The following is a 22,655-nucleotide window of genomic DNA, read 5'->3' on the forward strand; positions in this document are numbered from 1 at the left end:
GATGCATAGGTTTGTAACAACAATTAATGGACCATAAATGAGTGCTGAAATCTGACCCTGGAGTAATGAACTTCATATTCCAACTCTACCACATGCCGCCTGCGTGACTTTAAGCAATGCTCTTCATTTCTCTAGACTTGATTGAGGGAGCTGTACTACTTGACCTTCATCACTAATTGTTATTTTTCCCCCATTAATAAGTGTTCATCCCAAGCAAACACCAGATGTTACAAAACCTATCAGTCTGCTGAAGTGACAAACTGCATTTAGGTTTGCGTACGACCACTTCTGCAAGTAGAAGCAGTAATAGTAATAATATAGCTTGCTACTAACCTCAGCTATTCCTTCTGTTTCCTCCTTGTGTCCTGGTTACTGAACATGCAAAAGGGTACCTTAAGATGTTTGATATTCCCCCTGGTGCTAGACATGTGTTAATACAGGAAGACGAAGCTTCTCCTCATATCCTTGGTAAGTGTTTCTAACCTTGCATTCTGCACTGCACGTTAAGGTCCCCTTAAATGTTCAATTATCAAAGAAATTCCTTCGTTTAAAAAACCAGAAGAATATTTTTTTTTAAAAGCAATAATTGCATAGGGCTAGGGAGAGGGATGGGACTTGTGATTTCATTGGTGTAGGAAACTCCCAGGTGAGAAAACTCTCTCCCAGTTCAGATTATCACCTTCCCTGCAATTTTAAAGAATCACATGGGGACCCTTAGGGGTAAATGACTAGCCCAGGGCTGCACAGACAATATGAGGTCAAACTCAATCCAGATCTCCGTGACTACAAGGTCAGGTCTCTCTCTCTGAGTGAGGCTGATGACTGTTTGTGGCTGTGCTTCACAAATCCAATTCACTGCGCAAGTCAAAATATCACCCTCTTGATGTTATTGGTCCTTTTTGAGATCCACAGATGAACAACTCTCTCTACAATGCAACATTGTCTTTCAGTAATCATACACCAGAATTTCACTCAATCATTGTCCTACACTATGTTTACCTCAAAGCAAGATACAATTCAGTTAAATGAACATTTATCATACTCCTTGATATGAAGCTTTCTAAGCACTTGGGCAGACATACCATGATCTTTGAAGACTAGTCCTAGTCTGCAAGGAACTTAAAATCTAGAATACAAATAACTAAAATGAGGTGTAGACATAAATGACTAAATGATAATCAGTTGAGATACGAAAAGGGAGAACTAGGTTGTGGAAGTTGGGGAGAGCAGATAAAGGAAAACTTCTGGTGCAGTGGGTTGCAGGTTGGATTTGGAGTCAGGAAATTCAAATCCTGCCTCAGAGAATTACTAGCCTTGTGATATCCAGGAAAGTCATTTAACCTGCCTGAGTTTTCTCTTCTTTAAAATGGGGATGGATAATAGCGCCTCCCTGACAGAGTTGTTGTGAAGATTAAATATATTACATATTTTCAAATCTTAAAGTTCTCTGTAAAAGTTAGAGCAGGTAGCTCCTCAGTTTTGAAGGAAAGGAAGGGGTTCAAAAAGTAGGAGACCGAATCAAGAAATAAAAGCTTTAGATTTGGGGATGAATTCTTATTAGTTTGTTAATTCAAGGTAAAAAATAAAACCCTGTTTACCTCGGTTTCCTCATTTGTAAGATGAGCTGGAGAAGGAAATGGCAAAACACTCCAGTGTTTTGCCAAGAAAATCCCAAATTGGGTCGTAAAAGAGTCAGACATGACTGAAATGACTGAACAACAACAAAATGCCTTATGGGATAATAATCTTAGAGCATTTGTCTATGGTTGTGATCAGCCTACCAAAACTAGGGCATTCTACCTGTTGCCATGTTGTAATCTGATGATGTCACATGTCAGGACATTCTCTGGCCAGGACAAAAGCCATGTGTTCCAAATGTATCTGCACCACTGTGGGGAAAGAAAATCTGGATGACTTTTAGCAAATTTCTTACTGCCCATTCAGGCGTTTTCCAACTTGCACAATGATCTATACTATCCCCAATGGTCCTTCTCTTTTTTCCCGGCTGCTAATAGTCCATTTGAGAAATAACCTGTTCCGCTCATATAAACAAGTCACACAAACAGACTTTGCCTAATATTCTGAGTCCTCATGCAGACTGCAAGCATGCTCCTTGCTATCATTAAAGCATCATCAAGGTTCCAAAAACCCAGTTAACCTCATTTATTGCCATAGTGAAACTTCTTTTATTTTACCCTAAAAGTAGAGAAAGGAAATTATTTATACAAGTTTAGTTGAATCAATTTTTAAACTTAAATTTAAAAGTTGATTCTCACTGTTCTTACTTAGAACAATAATAATTATAAGTCCTAGAGTTTTGAGGTGATTCTTACTTCCCCCCATTTATCTTCTGCCTTCTCCCTCCCCTCAAGGGTATAGTAAAATAATTGAAACCATTGTTATTTTTGTAGGTCATAAATTGTTTGCAGGATATTCGTTATTTTCAAGTTATATGCCAGACTTTACAAAAAAAGATGACTAGAATATATGGGGTTTGAGTGCCAAGCAAAAAAGTCTGCATATACACTCAATACGTGCTCATCTGTTTACCCAAACATAAACTGTTTCCTGTCTCACATTTCCAGCTCTGTATTGGACATCTTTGACTAGATGTCCCAAATCATCTTAAATGTAATATGCCCCAAACTGAGCTCATTATCTTTCAGAACCTCCCCTCTTCCACATCTTCCTATTACTGTCAAAGGCACTATCTTACTCTTGAGTCACCTAGGTTCTACCTGAGAGGTAGTGTGGGATAGTAATCAGAGACCTGTCCTCAAAACAAGAAAGACCAAGGCTTCCAGTCCCACCTCTGGCACAAATTGTTGTGTGACCCTGGGCAAGTTACTTAAGATATTATTGGGAAATATTTAACAATATAAATAAAATATGATGCAACATAGATAATGGTGATTTATGGTTTTCTAAGTCAATATAGGGCTCCAGGGATCAATTTCTATTTGAATTCAACACCCTTGGTCTAGGTTGCTCTCTAAGACTCCATTGTGAGAAGGTGCCAGGATATATTAGTAGAGGGAGATTTCTCACCCAGGAGTTTCTATTCCAATGAAATCACAGGTATGTGTGTGTGTGTGTGTGTGTATATATGTGTATACATATATGTGTATATGTGCATATACATATACATGCACATAAATACACATATCCTAAAAACCTTATGCATTTTAAGCTCTATCAAAGCTTAAATGTGTGCATATATGTATACATATATGTATGTGTGTATACATAGACACATGTGTATTGTGTGTATATGTATATGTATATACACCATCCTCCATCTAGGAAGCTTGCTAGCGATGCCAATATTAATATGTGGGAAACAAGAGTCACTTCAAAAGAACAAGGTATACTGTAATTCTTATTCTTATTCTTATTAATACATAAGGAGAGAGAAAAAGCTTTTAGGTTTTTGTTTTTGTTTTTTTTAAGAAAAGAATGAATTTACTATGGATCCTTAGTTCTTTCATGCCTGGCCTCTCAAATTTTTTCTTTCTTTAGCTATCAAGAACCAGGCAACGGGGCATTACATTTTAAATGGCCGAGGGGAGGAAGCAAAGTCTCGGACATTTATTGATTTAGGAGTGGAGTGGGATTACAACATTGAAGATGGCGTTGAGACACTTCACACTGATGGACCTTTACATGACTCTGTCATCGTTTTGGTATGTGCTACAATGGTCACAATTTCCTTGGTATCGTTTCTTTATTTAAATTTCATTGTAAAAACTTTTATATTGAACAACATCATTATTAAAATGTGTCTTCATTTGTGTGGTTTTAGTTGGATTATTTGGGTTTTTATGTGACTACATGTAAGGTATTTTAAAATTTGCTTCCACTAAGTTCCTTGCTTTTAGAAAATTCAGAGTATCAGGTCAGCTTCTCGTATTATTAATCTCTTAAGTTCCTACCTGAAATTCGTTGCCATCCTTCGGAATTCAAATATGACCAATATTCTGAAAGAGTCAAAGTCAAAGTCAATAATATTTAGTAAGCATCTACTCTGTTCCAGGCACTGTACAAAAAAAAAGTATGACAGTCCTTGCCCTCAAACACCTCACAGTCTAATTGGGGAAATCGACACATTAAAAAAATATAAATTGAAGTGGGTTGTGGGGAATGATGAAGTCCCAAAGCCAGAGTAGAAAATGGCCTGAATTGACTTTATCTTTCAGAATGATGATTTTCTGGAGATCATGAATCCAGGAAGTCAGGTGGGTAGGGAACGATGAAGTGAATGCCCTGGATTCCCTCCTCAAAAGATGGAATATTTGGGAGGAGTTATGTCCAACCTCCATCCTCTACAGTTGGGGATGGGGGAAAGCCAGTCTCCCCAACATGCCTTGGCACTCTCAATCATTTTCTTCCCACATATACCATTCCCAAACTAGTTCTGAAAATTCTTTCACTGACCTATTTAACTTGGACAGGAATTGACGTGTTACCACACATTCGCCTTCCAACACATAACCCACTTGGAAAACAGTGTTGAGCAAAGAGTCTGGCATCAACAAGAACCCTTAATGCTTTAAGCTCTCAGTAGAATTGACAAGCATCACAGAATCAAAGAATTTGAGAACTGAATGGTCTCTTGGCCACAGTTCTAGTTTTATAGATGGAGAAAAACAGGTATGAAAAAGTTAAGTGACTGGCCCAAGTCTTTCTTTAAAAACAAGACTAGAAAAGACCAAATGTTCCAGACTTCAAAGAGGAAATAGAGTAGTCTGCAAACTATGGGCAAGGGAATTTAACTTCTGACTGCTGGCAAAATTGTAGAATATATTATTAAAGTGATACTTAGGGGAACAAAGGCAAGGGGTAAGTCATAAAGAGTAAGCATGACTCCATTCATTAAGAATTGGCCAGAAGAAGAGGAAAGGGAAGGGAAAAAGTTATGCCAAGTAAACCTCATGTCCTTTTTTGACAAGGTTATATGACTAGTCAATCAAGGAAATTTAATAAAAGTGGTTGACCTAGATATTAACAACATGTTTCACATGTGATTATCTCATGTGGATGAAATGGTAAGATGTGGGCTGGGTAATAAATAATGCAATTAGATAGAATTGACTGACTTTCTAGATCCAAAGAATAGCCATTTATGTTTCAGTGAGAACAAGTCCTTTAGTGGCTAGACTAATTGACATCTTTATTTTATGACTTAAATCAGAGGTTCTTAGCTTGAAGGGCTGAATGAATGGGACAGAGATATAGAAACAGAGACAGAGACAGAGAGAGCAGGGAGAAAAAGAGGGAGAGAAAAAGAAAAAGCTGAATTTGACACAATTTGTTGCCTTTTTATCTTATCTACTTTAAGCATTTAAAAACATTATTCTGTTAACAGGTCCTAGAGGCTTCACCAGACTGCCCAAAGGGTCCCTGACACAAAGAAATTGGGCCCTTGCTTTACATAAAAGGCACAGATGGCATGTTTATCTCATTTGCAGATGACAAAATCTTAGGATAAGTAACTTGCTTAATGACAGTAAGGATCCTAAGTGATCTCTGTAGACTGAAACATTTGCCCAGTCTATTATGATGAAGTTCAAAAGCAATCAATATAAAGTCTTGCACTTGGGTTCAATCAACTTTCCTTGCATAACCTGGATTGAAAACAGTTCATCTAATAAAGATGCTGAAGGTTCAACGAACTTCAAAGTCAATAAATGTCAAAAGTATAATATAGAAACCAAGAAAAGTAAGGCAATCTTAAGGTACATTAATTTAGAAAGAGGTCATTTCTAAGACCACTGGTACATTGGTATCTCTGTATTCTTCCTTAGGCAGACAGCATCTAGAACATTCCATTCAGTTCTGGGTGCTACATTTTTGTTGGCTGTCTCCCATGTTTGGAATTGTCTCCTTATTTTCCCATGTCTCCTGGCTTCCTTGGCTTTGTCAACATGTATACGTGTGTGTGTGTGTGTGTACATATATATTATATACATATATATATATTTATGTATGTATGTATAGGTGACACAGTGGGTAGAGCACTTGGGCCTGGAGTCAGGAAGACCTGAGTTCAAATCCAGCCTCAGATACTAGCTATAAGACCCCCAAATGAGTCATTTAACTCTGCCTCATTTTCTTCAGTTGTTAAATGGAAATCATAACTTGATTCTCATTCTCCACTTGAGATAGAAATAAATACCAGGATCATGGCTTACTTGTTCAGATCTAAAAGGGTCCTCAAAGGCCATCTGGTCCCCACCCTCCTCAACTACCTTACCAGAGGATTGTGAGGATCTGATGAAATGACATTTTGAAAGCGTTTAGCACAGTGCTTGGAAGATAACAGATAATAAATGTTTAATCCTTTCCCTCAAATCTCAGCTAAAATTCCACTTCTACAAAACCTCTTAATCACCCTTGATGCCCATGTCCTCTGTCAAAGATTACCCATAATTTGCCTTGTTACATAGCTAATGTTTACATAGGTTTGTATGATGTTTTACCATTAAACTATAAGCTTCTTGAGGACAGGGGTTGTTTTTGGCCATTCTTTGTATTTTCCATGCTTGCTACAGTGCCTGCTATATAGTAGGCACTTAAAATTTGTGTTGACTTTATAAAGTGGGAAGTGTGCAGAGAGAAGTAATGAGAATAGCAAAGAGGTTTCAAGATCACATCATGTGGAAATTGGTTGAAGGAATTAAAGATGTTTAGCGTGGGGAAGAGAAGTCTTAGGCTATAGGAGTGGTTAAAATTGCTCTTTTCCATCACAGGAGGCAAGCTTGGGAGTAATGGGTGGATCTGACAAAGAAGCTCATTTAGGCCTGGTATTAGGCAGACCTTCTGAACAATCTGACCTATTTAAAGGCAGAATGGGCCACATCAAGAGTACAGGGATCTCGTTCCCAAAGGGAAGGGTCTTCTTGGACTCATTGGATAACCACTTGTCAGATTGTTGTAGTTGGAATTCTTATTTAGGTAGGAGTTAGATTGAAAAGTATCTGACATCCCTTTGCATTTGGAGACTCCAACACAAAGGTTAGACTTTTGCTAACTACAACATTCTTCCCAGTGGACTCCCAGATTTTCCTTGTGGCCACAATTACCTGAAAGCAAGGGACCTATTTAAAGTTTATTTTAAAATATTACACCCTTTTATAATTCACTTGGTACAATAGGTATGTGATTATAATAGTTGCATGTACATCTTTTTTTAAAACAAAAAATGCTTTCGGGAGTAGAAAGACGCACATACACATAGCTCTGAACCCACAACCCATAGAATGGCTACAGGGAAGTAACTCACGGCGAATTCCGCACCCAGAGGCCACGGAACACTGGAGCGAGGGAGATTTCTGTTCCAGAGAGACCTGCAAACCTCTCGCGGGGGGTCCTTCGCGCTGCGGACTGGGCGCCGGGACTGGGAGCTGAGTGCAGCCCTGCCGCGGCCGCGGCACCGAGAGGAAAAGATCCGAGCAGGCTTCACAGACAGGATCTCCAGCGGCCACGCGGGTCCCTCCACCCACAGAGGGATCTGCAAACCTCTCCCAAAAGGTCCGTCGCGCTGCAGACACAAAGCCCAGCCCAGACCTGCTGCGGCCACGGCTGCGGCACCGAGAGAAACAGATCCGAGCAGGCTTCAGGGACGGGATCTCCAGCGGCCGCACAAGTCCCTCCACCCACAGGTGACAGGGGTGGGTGAGAGAGTCTCTTTGGCGGGTCGAGAGGGGAGTGGGGTGCCCCCATAATACAGCCCCCCCCCCCCGGGAGGTAGAAGCTGAGAGGCGGCTGCAGACAGGGGCTCCCCAAGCGGGCGGGAGCCTGAATCCATTGCGGAAGGTCTGTGCATAAACCCCCTGAGGGAACTGAGCCTGAGAGGTGGCCCTGCCCCGATCTCAGCACCAGATCATAATCTCATACTGAATAGCAGCCCTGCCCCCGCCAAAAGCCCTGAGGCTGGAAGCAGCATTTGAATCTCAGACCACAAACACGGGCTGGGAGGATCAGGAGGTGAGGTGGGTGTGAGGAAAATATTCAGAGGTCAAGTCACTGGCTGGGAAAATGCCCAGAAAAGGGAAAAGAAATAAGACTATAGAAGGTTACTTTCTTGGCGAACAGGCATTTCCTCCCTTCCTTTCTGATGAGGAAGAACAATGCTTACCATCAGGCAAAGACACAGAAATCAAGGCTTCTGTGTCCCAGCCCACCCAATGGGCTCAGGCCATGGAAGAGCTCAAAAAGAATTTTGAAAATCAAGTTAGAGAGGTGGAGGAAAAGCTGGGAAGAGAAATGAGAGACATGAAGTCAAAGCATGAACAGCAGATCAGCTCCCTGCTAAGGGAGACCCAAAAAAATGTTGAAGAAATTAACACCTTGAAAACTAGCCTAACTCAATTGGCAAAAGAGGTTCAAAAAGCCAATGAGGAGAAGAATGCTTTCAAAAGCAGAATTAGCCAAATGGAAAAGGAGATTCAAAAGCTCACTGAAGAAAATAGTTCTTTCAAAATTAGAATGGCACAGATGGAGGCTAATGACTTTATGCAAAACCAAGAAATCACAGAACAAAGAGAGAAGAATGGAAAAATGGAAGATAATGTGAAATATCTCATTGGAAAAACAACAGACCTGGAAAATAGATCCAGGAGAGACAATTTAAAAATTATGGGACTACCTGAAAGCCATGATCAAAAGAAGAGCCTAGACATCATCTTTCATGAAATTATCAAGGAAAACTGCCCTGAGATTCTAGAACCAGAGGGCAAAATAAATATTCAAGGAATCCACAGAACACCGCCTGAAAGAGATCCAAAAAGAGAAACTCCTAGGAACATTGTGGCCAAATTCCAGAGTTCCCAGGTCAAGGAGAAAATACTGCAGGCAGCTAGAAAGAAACAATTCAAGTATTGTGGAAATACAATCAGGATAACACAAGATCTAGCAGCCTCTACATTAAGGGATCGAAGGGCATGGAACAGTATATTCCAGAAGTCAAAGGAACTAGGACTAAAACCAAGAATCACCTACCCAGCAAAACTGAGTATAATACTTCAGGGGAAAAAATGGTCTTTCAATGAAATAGAGGATTTTCAAGTATTCTTGATGAAAAGACCAGAGCTGAAAAGAAAATTTGACTTTCAAACACAAGAATGAAGAGAACCATGAAAAGGTGAACAGCAAAGTGAAGTCATAAGGGACTTACTAAAGCTGAACTGTTTACATTCCTACATGGAAAGACAATATTTGTAACTCTTGAAACATTTCAGTATCTGGGTACTGGGTGGGATTACACATGCGCACACACGCTCACATACATAGAGACAGAGTGCACAGAGTGAATTGAATAGGATGGGATCATATCTTTAAAACAAAATGAAATCAAGCAGTGAGAGAGAAATATATTGGGAGGAGAAAGGGAGAAATTGAATGGGGCAGGTTATCTCTCATAAAAGAGGCAAGCAAAAGACTTATTAGTGGAGGGATAAAGAGGGGAGGTGAGAGAAAAACATGAAGTCTACTCTCATCACATTCCACTAAAGAAAAGAATAAAGTGCACACTCATTTTGGTATGAAAACCTATCTCACAATACAGGAAAGTGGGGGATAAGAGGACAAGCAGGGTGGGGGGGATGATAGAAGGGAGGGCATGAGGAGGAGAGTGCAATTCGAGGTCGACACTCATGGGGAGGGATAGGATCAAAAGAGAATAGAAGTAATGGGGGACAGGATAGGATGGAGGGAAATATAGTTAGTCCTATACAACACAACTATTATGGAAGTCATTTGCAAAACTACACAGAGATGGCCTATATTGAATTGCTTGCCTTCCAAAGGGGAGGGGTGGGAAGGGAGGGAGGAAGAGAAGTTGGAACTCAAAGTGTTAGGATCAACTGTCGAGTAATGTTCTTGCCACTAGGAAATAAGAAAAACAGGTAAAGGGGTATAGAAAGCTATCTGCCCCTACAGGACAAAAGAGAAGATGGAGACAAGGGCAGTGAGGGATGATAGAAGAGAGAGCAAATTGGTCATAGGGGCAATTAGAATGCTTGGTGTTTGGGGGGGGAGGGGAGAAAAGGGGAGAAAATTTGTAACCCAAAATTTTGTGAAAATGAATGTTAAAAGTTAAATAAATAAATTTAATAATATAAAAAAAAAATGCTTTCAAAACTCTAGTACAAATTACTGTTTAAAGGAAACTTTACATAAAATAAGAGGACCTTTTATAATAGGCATAATCTCCCTTTGTTTTTTTAAAATAAGCTTAGACTTTTCACCCTTATTCTTCTAAAAACAGAGCAGGATTCTCTTAACAGACAACACATCAAAATTTATGGAATGTGGCCAAAGCAATACTTAGGGGAAATATTGTTATCTCTAAATGCTTATATGAATAAAATAGAGAAAAAAAGATCAGTGAATTAGGCATGCAACCAAAAAAAAGCTGGAAAAGGGACAAATTAAAAAGGCTCAATTAAATGCCAAATTAGAAATTCTGAAAATCAAAGGAGAGATTAATAAAATTGGAAGTAAGAAAACTATTGAACTAGTAAATAACTCTTTTAACATGTAGTCAACACACCTGATTAGGCTTCCTTGAATAAAAAGAAGACAATTTCCAGTTTCACTAACAATGAATTGAATTAATATAGAATCTTTTATTTAAGAGTTTCTCGGTTCTGCTAGCCTAACTCACATGATTATATTATGTATTTAATAGATTATTCCTCAGGAGAATGACACGCGTTCCAGTTTGACGTACAAGTATATCATTCATGAAGACTCAGTACCCACCATTAACAGCAATAATGTAATCCAGGAAGAATTAGATACTTTTGAGTGGGCTTTGAAAAGCTGGTCCCAGTGCTCAGAGCCCTGTGGTGGGGGTAAGTAGACAATATTTTTCTCATAGTAATACACAGTAAGAAGATAGGGAAACGAATCATTTTTATGCGTCTCCAGAATCTATATACTTTGTCATTTTGGATTCAATAATGCATGTTAAAAGGGTCTCTTTTTATGGTTGACACACTTTTAATGAAATATTGTTTAAAGCTAGATTTTTTTTCATATTTGGATAAGTTTTACTTTGGATCCAAAGTAACCTCTTCAGATTTCCCCAGGTTCTCAGTACACCAAATATGGGTGCCGTAGGAAGAGTGATAATAAAATGGTGCATCGCAGCTTCTGTGAAGCCAGCAAAAAGCCAAAACCCATTCGTAGAATGTGCAATCTTCAGGAGTGCACACATCCTCTGTAAGTATGATTATGATCACCATTATTAATCATATTACTTGACTCTCAATTTCCACTTCACATAAAAATGAGTGGCAGAATCCTGGCACATGCATTCAATCCGGAAGGTCATCTACTGTCCAAGCCCTTCATTTTATAGATGAAAAACTGAGTCAAGAAGAAGTTAAAGAACTTACCTTGAGTCACATAGGCAGTAAACATCAGAGTCAGAATTTGAACCCAGTTCCTACACGGTGGACCTCACCATTTCAGTAAATGCCTGAACATTCACGTTTAGCAATGACTGACACATATACAGAGCCCAGTGGTACTGGGTCCTCATTTCATTGTCCCATCCTAACTTACAGGACCACAAAGATAGGCGTAGTCTGTGTCTGTGTACTGGAGTTTATTCACTTATTTAGTAGTCCTTTATTAAGTGCCTACTGTGTACGATGTTTTGTGAAGGAAGATAAGGATTCTAAAAGGCAGGGATAAGGCTAGGCTGCATTCTAGTCATGAGGAATTCTTTGTGCAAATACACAAACACTAGAGATGAAATTCTGGAAGCATCTGACAGTCTAATTTAGCTGAAAGACTAAGTTTGAAGCTAGATTTATTTTAGAGGCATAGTAATCAATAATCACAGCTATCTAGATACTACCTGGATATCTTTTCTGAGTGTTCCCTAGACAACCCAATGTCAGGATGACTGAACAAAACTCATCTTTCCCAATAAACTTGACCATTATCCAAACTCTCATTTCTGTTGAGTGCACTAATGTACCATCAGTCATCCAAGATCCAACCTTGGATTCATTCTTGTTTCTTCCCTCTCCCTCATACTTCACATCCAATAAATTGCCATCCTTGACATTTCTTCCATCTGTTCCCATCTGTCTACTCATATAACCACCAACACAGTTTAGACTCTTATTGCCTCTCTCATCTGGATTACATTCAAAGCCTCCTAATTGACATCTCTGATTCATGGCTCTTGTCTCTCCAATTCCTCCACATACTGGAAAAATCATCTTCCCATGCCATATAGGTCTGACCACATTACTACCTTCCTCAAAAACCTTTCCTGCCCCCATTGTCTCTAAATTAATATCTGACTTAATATTCCATATTCCAGTCAAATTGGACTACTATCTTCTCTCTGAACTCATTCTCTAACAAATCCCACCCAACCCATAACCAAAAGAGTATCTCAACTACGACATACCCATCTTGGTCTCATCTAGCCTTTCTTTTTAAGATCTCTGAGAAAAGACAATGCCTGACTATCCTTTATGACTAGACTTTTCCTTTTTTGGACAACTCTAATGGTTAAAAAGTTTTTCCAGATATCATCTAAATTTCCCTCCTCACTACTTGCACCCACTGCTTTAGTTCTCACAAATTAGGACAAACCAGCAAGTCTAATTCTTTCAAGTACTTGGAGGCAACTGTTATGATTCCCCTAGGATTTCTCTTCCTTACACTAACCATCCAAAGGTACTTCAACTGCTCATCATTTAGATACTCAAGTTTCTTTATCATTCTGGTTGCTCCCTCAGGATGCTTGCCAGCTTACCAATGTCCTTTCTGATCTGTGGTGACCAGAACTAAATGGGACTATTCTCTCCTTCTTTCTGTGCCTTTCTTAATCTAGTTCATTTATTATGTTTTTCTGTTTCACCTATTCTGACTTTTTTCACTTTTCTTCATTGAATTGTTATACCTTTTTTAAAAACCATTAAGTCAATTCTGTTTTTAAGGTGTTATTTCTTCAGTATTATTTTGAGCCTTTCCTACCCAAGTTGTTAATTCTCTTTTTATAATTTTCTTACATCACTCTCACTTATTTTCCAAATTTTTACTCTGCCACTTTTATATATTTTTAAATCTTATGCATGCATGCATATACAGAGAGAGAGAGGGAGAGAGAGAGAGAGAGAGAGAGAGAGAGAGAGAGAGAGAGAGAGAAAGAGAGGCAGAGGGAAAGAGAGAGAATAGATGGAAGAAAATCTTAGAAGGCTTTCCAAAGGCACAAGGAGTTGGGGGGAGATTCTCTTGGAAAGGCCTCCTGCACAAGGTAGGATTTGAGCTGAACTTTAAATGAAGCCTAGGAAATTATTCCAGAGTCAATAATGAGGAGCAAAAGCATTCCAGGCCTGGGGAACAGCAGCCAGGGAAAAGACACAGGGATGATTGGTAGATAAATGAAGGTGCTTATCACCAGAAAGGGAACAGTTTTTCAGTCATGGAAATTCACAAGGCCAATCTCTTGGAGGACATGGAAAGGATGCAGCCTATCTCAATGAGGGAGGCCAACGCTAAAGGAAGTCAAAGATAACTGAACAAAATCAGGACTGCTTCTGGGTCCATAGTCTGGATGATAGCTGGTGGAGGGCTGACATGTCTCTGCTTGGCTTAAACACTGCTGACCTTATATCACTAAAATTGAATGTCTTTTCCTCCTTTCTGTAGCTGGGTGGCCGATGAATGGGAATATTGTACCAAAACCTGTGGAAGTTCTGGGTATCAGCTTCGCACAGTACGATGCCTTCAACCTCTCCAGGATGGAACCAACCGCTCCGTACACAGCAAGTACTGTCTAGGAGAGCGTCCTGAGACCCGCAGACCATGCAACAGATTGCCATGTCCCTCCCAATGGAAAACAGGCCCTTGGAATGAGGTGGGTATGTGGGTTTGTAGTCTATTTCTTTTTTCTTGTGATATAATGATCATGTGATTGATAATGTGTAATAATGAATCACCTATGTGTCTATAGAACTCAAAGTTGCAGTTCCTATTTTCAAATAGTTTATAACCAATTGACAAGACATTTGTAGGTGTGTGTGTGTGTGTGTGTGTGTGTGTGTGTGTGTTTGTATATGTGTGATTTTTTATGATTCAAGAAGGGAGTTTGGGGAAGGATTTAATATGCATTCATTACATCTCTACCTGCATCTCAAAATCAACTTGTTTAAAACTAAGCTTACTCTGCCTTTCCCTAAAATAGAAGGTTTACCTCCTAAGTTATTTCTCATTGTGTGTGTGTGTGTGATATAACATCATTCACCCACTCTCCCTTGTTTACAACCTTAGGCTTTTCTTTGATTTTTCCTTCTTCCTCATCTTTCTAATCTAATCACTTACCAGATGTGGTTGATTTCACTTCAGCATCTTTTTCACCCAACAGGTCCTCTCAATCTTAATTTGTTCCACAAGTACAAAATGGAGGGAGTATAGTTAGACAGCTTTGGTCTGGGAAAAATTTTTGTCTGGGGAGATGTTGAAGTAAGCAGGATCCTATGGAGAGCTTTCCCCATACCGTACTACAGAGTACAATAAAAGAGCCTCCAAATGCAGAAAAATCAGCCCTGACATGAATATAAAGAGTCAGAGGCCATACCAAAGGATTCTTACAAAAAAAGAACTGAATACCAATTCACTAATCTTCCCTCCACTTTTAGGACTGCCTCCTCACTCCTCAGTCTTCCTCCCACAGCCAACTGACTGGCCCAGGATGATACCAAGACCTTCATGACTGCTCCCATCTTTGGAAATTACTTATAGAATGAACCCATTAGTAGTCTTTCTACCTACCAACCCATAACCCCTGAAGTGGGTGGAGGAAGCTATAACTCCAGACCCTTTGGCCTTAGGTTCCTAACCCCTCAAGTAGCCCAATCACTGGCTAAAAGCCTATTGCAATTTTAGACACTTGCTTTCAGAGGTAATCCATTGGAAGCATTCTAATGGGAAACTTATTCTCAGGGAAATTGAGACCCATGAACCAGATCAGCTCAAAGCAGAAGAGGGCAGCTGTAGATGAGGACATCTACAAGGAACAAGAAAGTAGAGGAGGAACAATACCAGAAATTAAATGCTCATTTCTAGTTAATACATGAAAGGAGGAAACATGCAGGTAGTAGAAGTGAAAGGTAGAGAAGAGTCCCAAGGGCAAAGGATTCTGGGACCATCCCTCACATCAGTGTCTGGTAGCACCTTTTGTTGTACCCCTCACTACTCTTTACGCTAACAGAGACTGAGTAAAGTCAGCAGAGAGAAGAATCAGACTTCTTCCAGTACTAGTGCTCCGAGAGAAGAAAAAGGCAGAGATCAAGCCCAACAGCCTTAGGAAAAGAATTGGGGCTAAGAGACAGTTTCATTAAGGATGCCAGAGAAAAATCAACAGCATTATTGAAAAAATGTACAAAAAACTGAGGAAGAAAAATTAACAAATATCCAAAGAAAATATTTTTAACCTTGTTTTTTCTATTCTAAAATAAGTGAAAATTTAATCAGTATCAACAAAAAGGAACTTACTTATACACAGCAGAAGAGAGAGAGTTGTATATAAATCTGAATCTCTAGAATGCACATCTTGCTTTGCTGAAAACTAAGAAAACAAAACAAAAATACAACCTCAATGTTCAACACTTTTCAGCAAAGGATATTGAATCAACATCATCTCAGGAAGATAAATAAATTACAGCTAATTCTGTGAGTCCTGAAAGGATGCAGGAGCAACTCAAAGAACCATTGGAATGGTTTGGAAGAGTAACTAAAGAATTAGGTAAAAACATCAAAGCAACTGGAGCTCTTAAAAATGAAATGATCAGATTTAACTGGTGACTGGAGAATTTCTAGCAAAAGAAAATAGCATCACTCTCCATAATAGTAGACACTGAAAGAGAGAATGGTAGAATTGCATGCCAAAAATGCAGAGGTAGAAGATTAAAAAAAATGAACTTTTTTTTTAAGTTTGTAGGAACATATACAAAAAAGTCTGGGAGGAGCAAGATGGGTGAATTAGTCTAAGCTAACCTCTTCAGTCCTTCAAGTTCCAAACAAAGGAAGTGGGCATCACATGTACATTTAATTTTTATTTAGCTAGATTTTATTAAGCACCTACCATACTCCAGGCACTGTGCTAAGGGCTGGGGATATTTGTTGTTATTCTGTTGCTTCAATCATGTCCAACTCTTCGTGATCCCATTCAGGGTTTTCTTTGCAGAGATGTTGGCATGGTTTGCCATTTCCTTCTGCTGCTCATTCTACAGATGAGGAATTGAGGCAAACAGGGTTAAGTGACTTGTCCAACGTCACACAACTAGTAAATGTCTGAGGCTGGATTATGAACTCATAAAGTCTTATTCCTGATTCCAAGCCCAGTGCTCTAACCACTGTACCATCAACTGGGGATATAGAGAAAGACAAAAGATCATCCCTCCTCTCAAAGAGTTCATAGTCTAAGGAGTTTTTTTTAGGACTAAATCCTCATGATAAGGAGAAACAACTCTGGGCAAGAGAAAAATCTTGTGAAATAATATCAGTCAGCTTTAATACTTACAATAATCACTCCCCGCCACTACAAACACCATCTTCCATTTACTTGTGGCACGGAGAACAAGCTAAGTCTTAGGCTTCTGCTAGGCCACAGACCCAGGGTAGGCACCTCTCAAGCTACAATAACTCTGTACAAATATCCCCAGTTGCTCTCACCAACAAGAAATAATTAGCAGGTAATGACTCTATCTAGTCAGGGAAATAAAAGGAAGTAAGTAGAGAGAGAGTCAAGATGGTTGAAGCAATCTGGGTAGTTGGCCAGCTGCCTTGGTCTTGAGAGAAAGGCAACTGGAAACTTACCTGCGATCAGCCTTCAACTCTTAAGCCTATTTAGAGCAGAGATTTCTGTGACTTCAGTGACTTTTCCCAAATACCTTGCACCTCACTTCCTCTTCCAAAGAGTGACAGATGATGACTCTGTCTAATAAGGTAAAAGAAAAGAGGAGGGATGGGGAAGAATCGAATGTACTGAAAGTTGTACTATCTAACTGGCTATTTTGGGGTGTAAGAGAAAGAGTGGCAATATAGCTTTGAATGATCCTATATTCTGGATATTTCTCAAAACAGGGACTGAAGAAATTGAAATCCTCTATAAAAGGGATGAGGAAATTGTTTATTCTACCTTCAACAGTCTTCAGTACAGGCAAAAGAAAGGCCTAAAAGTGAGGAGCGAGGAATGAAAAAAAAAGAAGACTGAAACACCAAATACCTAAAAAAATGCAGCAATAAAATCCAGGCACACAAGTAGATAAACTAACAAAGGGTACTAAAACCATGAGGAAAAAATGAGTAAAACCATTAAAAATGCACCATCAGCAAATATTGCAATATTAAGCAAAGTGATCTCATTAGTAAATGATTAAAGGGCCTATGGATTCCTCAAAAATGGTGTTCAAAAACCTTCAGAATGACTAAAAAGGGAAACGAAGTTCATAAAATAAAAAAAATTAAGAATTTAATTCAGGAGTTAGAATGTTCAATGTGTAAAACAGTGCTCAATACTAAACTTAAAATACAACGAACAGCACAGAAAAAAATAAATCCATAATATAGACTCTCTCTTGAAAAATAAGTGTGGTAGAAAAATTAACAGAATTACAATGCAAAAATATTAAAGTGAAAGAACATTTGGCAGAAGAAAAATCTGTTCAGTCATTTCAGATTCTTCATGACCTCATTTGGCTTTTCCTAGCAAAGATACTAGAGGTTTGCCATTTTCTTCTCCAACTTATTTTACAGATGAAGAAACTCAGACAGCCAGGATTAAGTGACTTGCCCAGGGTCACATAGCTAAGAAGTGCTGAGGCTGAATTTGAACTCAGAAAGAGGAATTTTTTTGACTTCAGGCCCAGGCACTGTATCCACTGTACCGTCTAGCTGTCTGAGAAGAAGAAAAATGAAATATAACAATGTTAGAAGAACACATGAAACCAAAGTGACTGTCTTGAACACAAATTGCACAGGGATAACTAAAGACTCATAGATATCGCAGAAGATAATAAATTTTTAAAAACCAGAATACCATAATGCAAGATATAGCACAAGAAAACTGTCCAGAATGTCTGAATATAGTCAATAAAGCATTGTCCCCTGAATGGGAGGGATAGGATACTGCTGAAACTCGTTCCCACTGGAAAGAGTATTTGATGCTTTGTTTGGAGAATGGAAATTCATGATGGATTTACTCTGAGAAGAGTTTGCACATTCAGAAATCACCTTATCTTTAGTCTGTTGTGCCTCTTTGGGCAATTCCCAACTCAAGAGAAAGGATTTTTGAGTTTCTAATGGTAGCTGGCACCTAGACTGGTAGATAAAACATAGAAACAGAGGTGGTTTTGACATGACCTTGAGACTAGGGAATGATCATAGTGAAGGCAGTAAAGAAACCAAGATCCATGATTTGGGGCACAAATTTTGGATGCATAGTTATCCAATTTAGTTAGCTAGCATAGTTAATTAGTAACAAAGTTTAGTTAGTAATATAGTTAGCTCAGTATAAGCTAACTCCTACCACAGAGAGTCACTTCCATCTGACATTGTTTCCTCCATGACATATTTCTAAGAACACGGCACAATTAGAAAAAAGAAAAGAGACTGGTAAAGTTTTCCAAAGACAGTAGCATAAAACTTATATAGAAGAGGGAGCTCAAATATTGCACTTTAAAAACTTTAATCCTACAAGGGACACCAAAAGAATAAAGAAGGTTATAGCCCATGAATTATAAAAATAAATTCTGGTCAGACTGACAGGGAAGATAAATAATAACGGGGAAAAAAACAATGGAAACCTTTTGGAAAATGGAAGAATAGAAGACGGTTGCTAAAAAACAAAAGGTGAGAGGGGAAAGAAGATTTTAAACTATACACTTAACTAGGGAGGAAATAAGGGACAAAATAAGGGAAGAAATAAGAAATGCAAAATACTTGAGAAATGTCAGGCACCTGGGAATAGGAGCTAGAGAAAAGCTTGTGAGAATAAATTAGCCTCAGAGTACTGTAAGTGAAACTAGTGTCAGAAACAAAGTACTTACTTAAATGAGAAAGTGGATCACAAAAATAATGATAAATGGGAAAAACACAAACCTAACAATCATAACTTTTAGACGTTATTTTTTAAATTGAGACACATGAGAATGACAGAATGATAAAAGCTAGCAATCTGTTGCATAAAAGAAACGTTTGAAATAACAAATATGCAATGAAAATTAAGGTCTGGAACAAAATCTACTATGCTTCAGATGAATTAGGAAACACAAAAGTTTTAATTGTGCCATCAGACAGAAAAATTCATAAACTCATAATATCAAGAAAAAGAAATAAGGAAACTATAATATACTTAAAGAAACCATTAACAATGAATTAGTATCAACACTAGACATTTACAATGGCTGCCGTAACATCCAAATTCATAAAGGAAAAGGTAATAGAATACTGGGTAGACATACACATATACATGTGCATATACATACATACATACATATATATATATATTTAAAACACTTGAATCTTCCTTTTTTTATAGCTAGACAAGTCTATCTGAAAAAACTGAAATAAAAAATACAGAAAAGAACAAACTGTGGATGAATTTAAAGATGAAAGAAATGGCATCTCCAGAATAGGAATTGATGAATATGCATATTTCTCAAAACCACATTGTACCATTACAAAATTAAACTATCCTTTGAGTTGTAAAGAACAAAGTCAGAAACGCTAAACATATTCTTTGTAGATCATAAAGCAACATCAATGGTAATTAATGCACAGAACACAAAGATCAGCTTGCTCAGTTCTATATTTTCTTTTTTTAAATTTCCTATTTGGATTTGTCCAGCTTTGAAAGAGGAACATTAAAGATTCGTGTAGAAGTGATATAACAGTGACTATTATACAAGATATCTAAAGGAAAATATATAAAGGACAAGTGAAAAAATATTAAACTTTATTAATCTCTCGAAAAGGCAAAAAAGAGAACATTAATAACTAACAACAAATTATATGCCTATGTTTCTATCCATACGAAATCATTCAGAGGGTCATCTTTATGCAAATCAAGAACATTATTCAATGAGGATATTAGTAGGCAATGAGAAAGCTTTTGCAAAATCAAGTGGATGAAGAATGTGTGCCACTCAAATTTTAACATGCATTTTGAGAGTCATTTTCCTCTTATTTTTTGTTAAAAGAGATGGCTGTCTAGGAAGAAAATGGACATTGGCAATGTAGGTGTTGTAAAAAAAGGTATAAAAACTTTTTAAAGCAAACAACTAACAAAAGTCTTGCAAAACAACAATTCTTAACTTGAACTATGAAAAGATAATTGAAAAAATGTCTTCAAGAAAAAATGTGACAAAAATTCCCAAATACCATATTTCAAGAAATCATACAGAAAAAAAAATCCCCAGAAATTTATAAATGCAGAATACAAACCCCAAATCAAGAGAATCTACAGAAGACTCGATCCTATTAGAAAGAAACCGCAAGTCTAACTCAATGAGAAGCATTGTAACCAATTTTTGGAACTATAACATTAAAGAACAAATTTTGCATCAGTAAAGGGAAAAAACCCTCAAATTCCAAGAGGAATTGATCAAAACAACCTAGAGTTGTTGTGGTTACAAGAAATCAAAACAAAAATCAAAGGATTATATTCAAAAGAGCAAAGGAGATCATTTGACACTCAAAGGAAAGAAAGGATCCCCTGTTAGGCTGAGCCTAAACATGGAAGAAAATAACTGGATTTTTACTAAAAGGGAATAATTCAAATTGTTCCTTCTTAGGAACCCACAGGTGAACAGGGTATTATTCAGCATATAAAATGACCAAGTGGCAAAAATTTTAATACTTTCAAAGACTTAAGAAAGGTAATTTTATTTTCATGTGGCTAGGTCTAGGCAAATAAATTAATATAGGATGAGGTAAAAGATGATGAGAAAAATCAGGAGGTGAGTAGATATATAAAGTAAACTAATATTTTAAAGGGAAAAACTATTATCTCCTCCCAGGTACTTAGCATTATTTTTTGTCCTGATCTGTGATTTCTTTTTATAAGAAACTCCCAGGGAAGAAAGTTTCTACCACAGCAGAATGAAAACCCTTTCTGATAGTCTTAGAGTGTTGCCTAAGAGTTCATATTATTTTAGTTAATATCTCTTCATGCTTTGTATTTTTCATAGCACAGTAGTATTCTATCATAGTAGTGAAGAATTGACAACAAAGTAATTGCCCATCTGCTGGGGAATGGAAAAACCAGTTGTTGAGTATAGCAGTGTAAATGGTTGGGACAGTGGAGAGGGAGAGAAGAGAGAAAGGAAACCAAACTCTGCTGGCCCTTATAGTGGTGAAACTTTCTCCTAAGGAAGTTAGGGGAAAAAAATGTATTTCCCTCCCATAATTACAAAGACAGGGAACTATGAGCGTGGAACATTGCATATGCTGCTAAACAGCTGATGTGCTGGTTAGCTCTTCTGAACTGCTTTTTCTCCCCTTCTCTTAAATTTTTGCTCTTTACTATAAATATTTTGGTGTATAAATACCTTTCTTTCTTTTTGACGTCTTAAAGGTATATACCTAGCAGTGAGATCTCAAGAGTCAAAGGATATTGATTTAAAAACAAATTAATTCGTATTGATAGCCTTCATTTTTACATCACCTACATTTTCCAATACATTTCAGTGCATTTCAACCACTTTTACTCTGAGTCGTCTCTTATTATAAAGAAGAATTTCAACAGAACTAATTAACACACTGAAAAAGACTGACGGTATATGCAATTTTATGCACCCATTCTTTACATCTGCAAACAAGGGAGAATTTAACATGCCCTAGCTCTTCTTTTGGGCCAAACTTTAATTTCACGGCATTTGGTTTCAGACATTTTCATCTTAGGGTTTACACTGACATTCATTGCTATCATTCTAATATTATTTTCATGGTTCTGCTTACGTCATTTTGCATCAGTTCATATGTCTTCTGTTGTTCACATGTCTTATGTTCTCTGTATTCATCTCTTCTTATAGCATAGTAATATTCCATTACAATCATGTACCATACCTCATTTGTTTCCATTTCTTTCTACTACAAAAGGTGCTTCTCTAAATATTTTGGTACACATAGTCCCTTTCTTTCATATGGTTGGCATACTTCATACAATCACAGAGAGAGTTAAAGGTGATCGTAGAGGCTACAGAGTCCAATACCCTCCTTTCATAGATAAAGGCTAAAGTCAAATGAGATTAAGTGACAGTGATTTACCCAAAGTCTCATAGCTGGCAAGTGGCTGATTTGAACCCAGGTCTTCCTAACTCCAAGTCCCACATTCCAAACAAATTGTTCTCATCCTCCCATTCCATCAGATGAAGTCTTTACATGCTTGCAGTAGGCACCCCTCTAACTCACCAGTGGGTTTGAGAGCCCTTGGTTACCCTCAACCTCGTTTGGCCCGTCTGCCTAAACGGTGTACTGGGGTGTGGCTGCTGCACATGCTGCAGCTTCTTGGAACCACAGGTAAGAGTTAGGCGAAACAGGTGGACACCAAAGGTGGAGAGAGCCCTGAAAAGAACTTGGCGGCCCAGACCCATAGGGTTGTTTCTCACTGGAAGCAGCAATGG

At 38.1% G+C, this 22,655-nt stretch overlaps 1 protein-coding gene across 2 annotated transcripts in view; it reads left to right on the forward strand.

Annotated features, from left to right (window-relative positions):
* ADAMTS3 (ADAM metallopeptidase with thrombospondin type 1 motif 3) overlaps positions 1–22,655 on the forward strand; it is a 294,819-nt gene that overhangs the window by 261,607 nt on the left and 10,557 nt on the right. For both annotated transcript variants that reach the window (XM_072624390.1, XM_072624391.1), the window contains 5 exons: positions 388–468; positions 3,520–3,683; positions 10,691–10,856; positions 11,094–11,226; positions 13,681–13,888. In XM_072624390.1, coding sequence (XP_072480491.1) covers positions 388–468; positions 3,520–3,683; positions 10,691–10,856; positions 11,094–11,226; positions 13,681–13,888 — 752 coding nt within the window. The remainder of the gene's footprint in view (positions 1–387; positions 469–3,519; positions 3,684–10,690; positions 10,857–11,093; positions 11,227–13,680; positions 13,889–22,655) is intronic.

Source organism: Notamacropus eugenii, chromosome 7 (assembly GCF_028372415.1).
Source record: "Notamacropus eugenii isolate mMacEug1 chromosome 7, mMacEug1.pri_v2, whole genome shotgun sequence".
NCBI lineage: Eukaryota > Metazoa > Chordata > Mammalia > Diprotodontia > Macropodidae > Notamacropus > Notamacropus eugenii.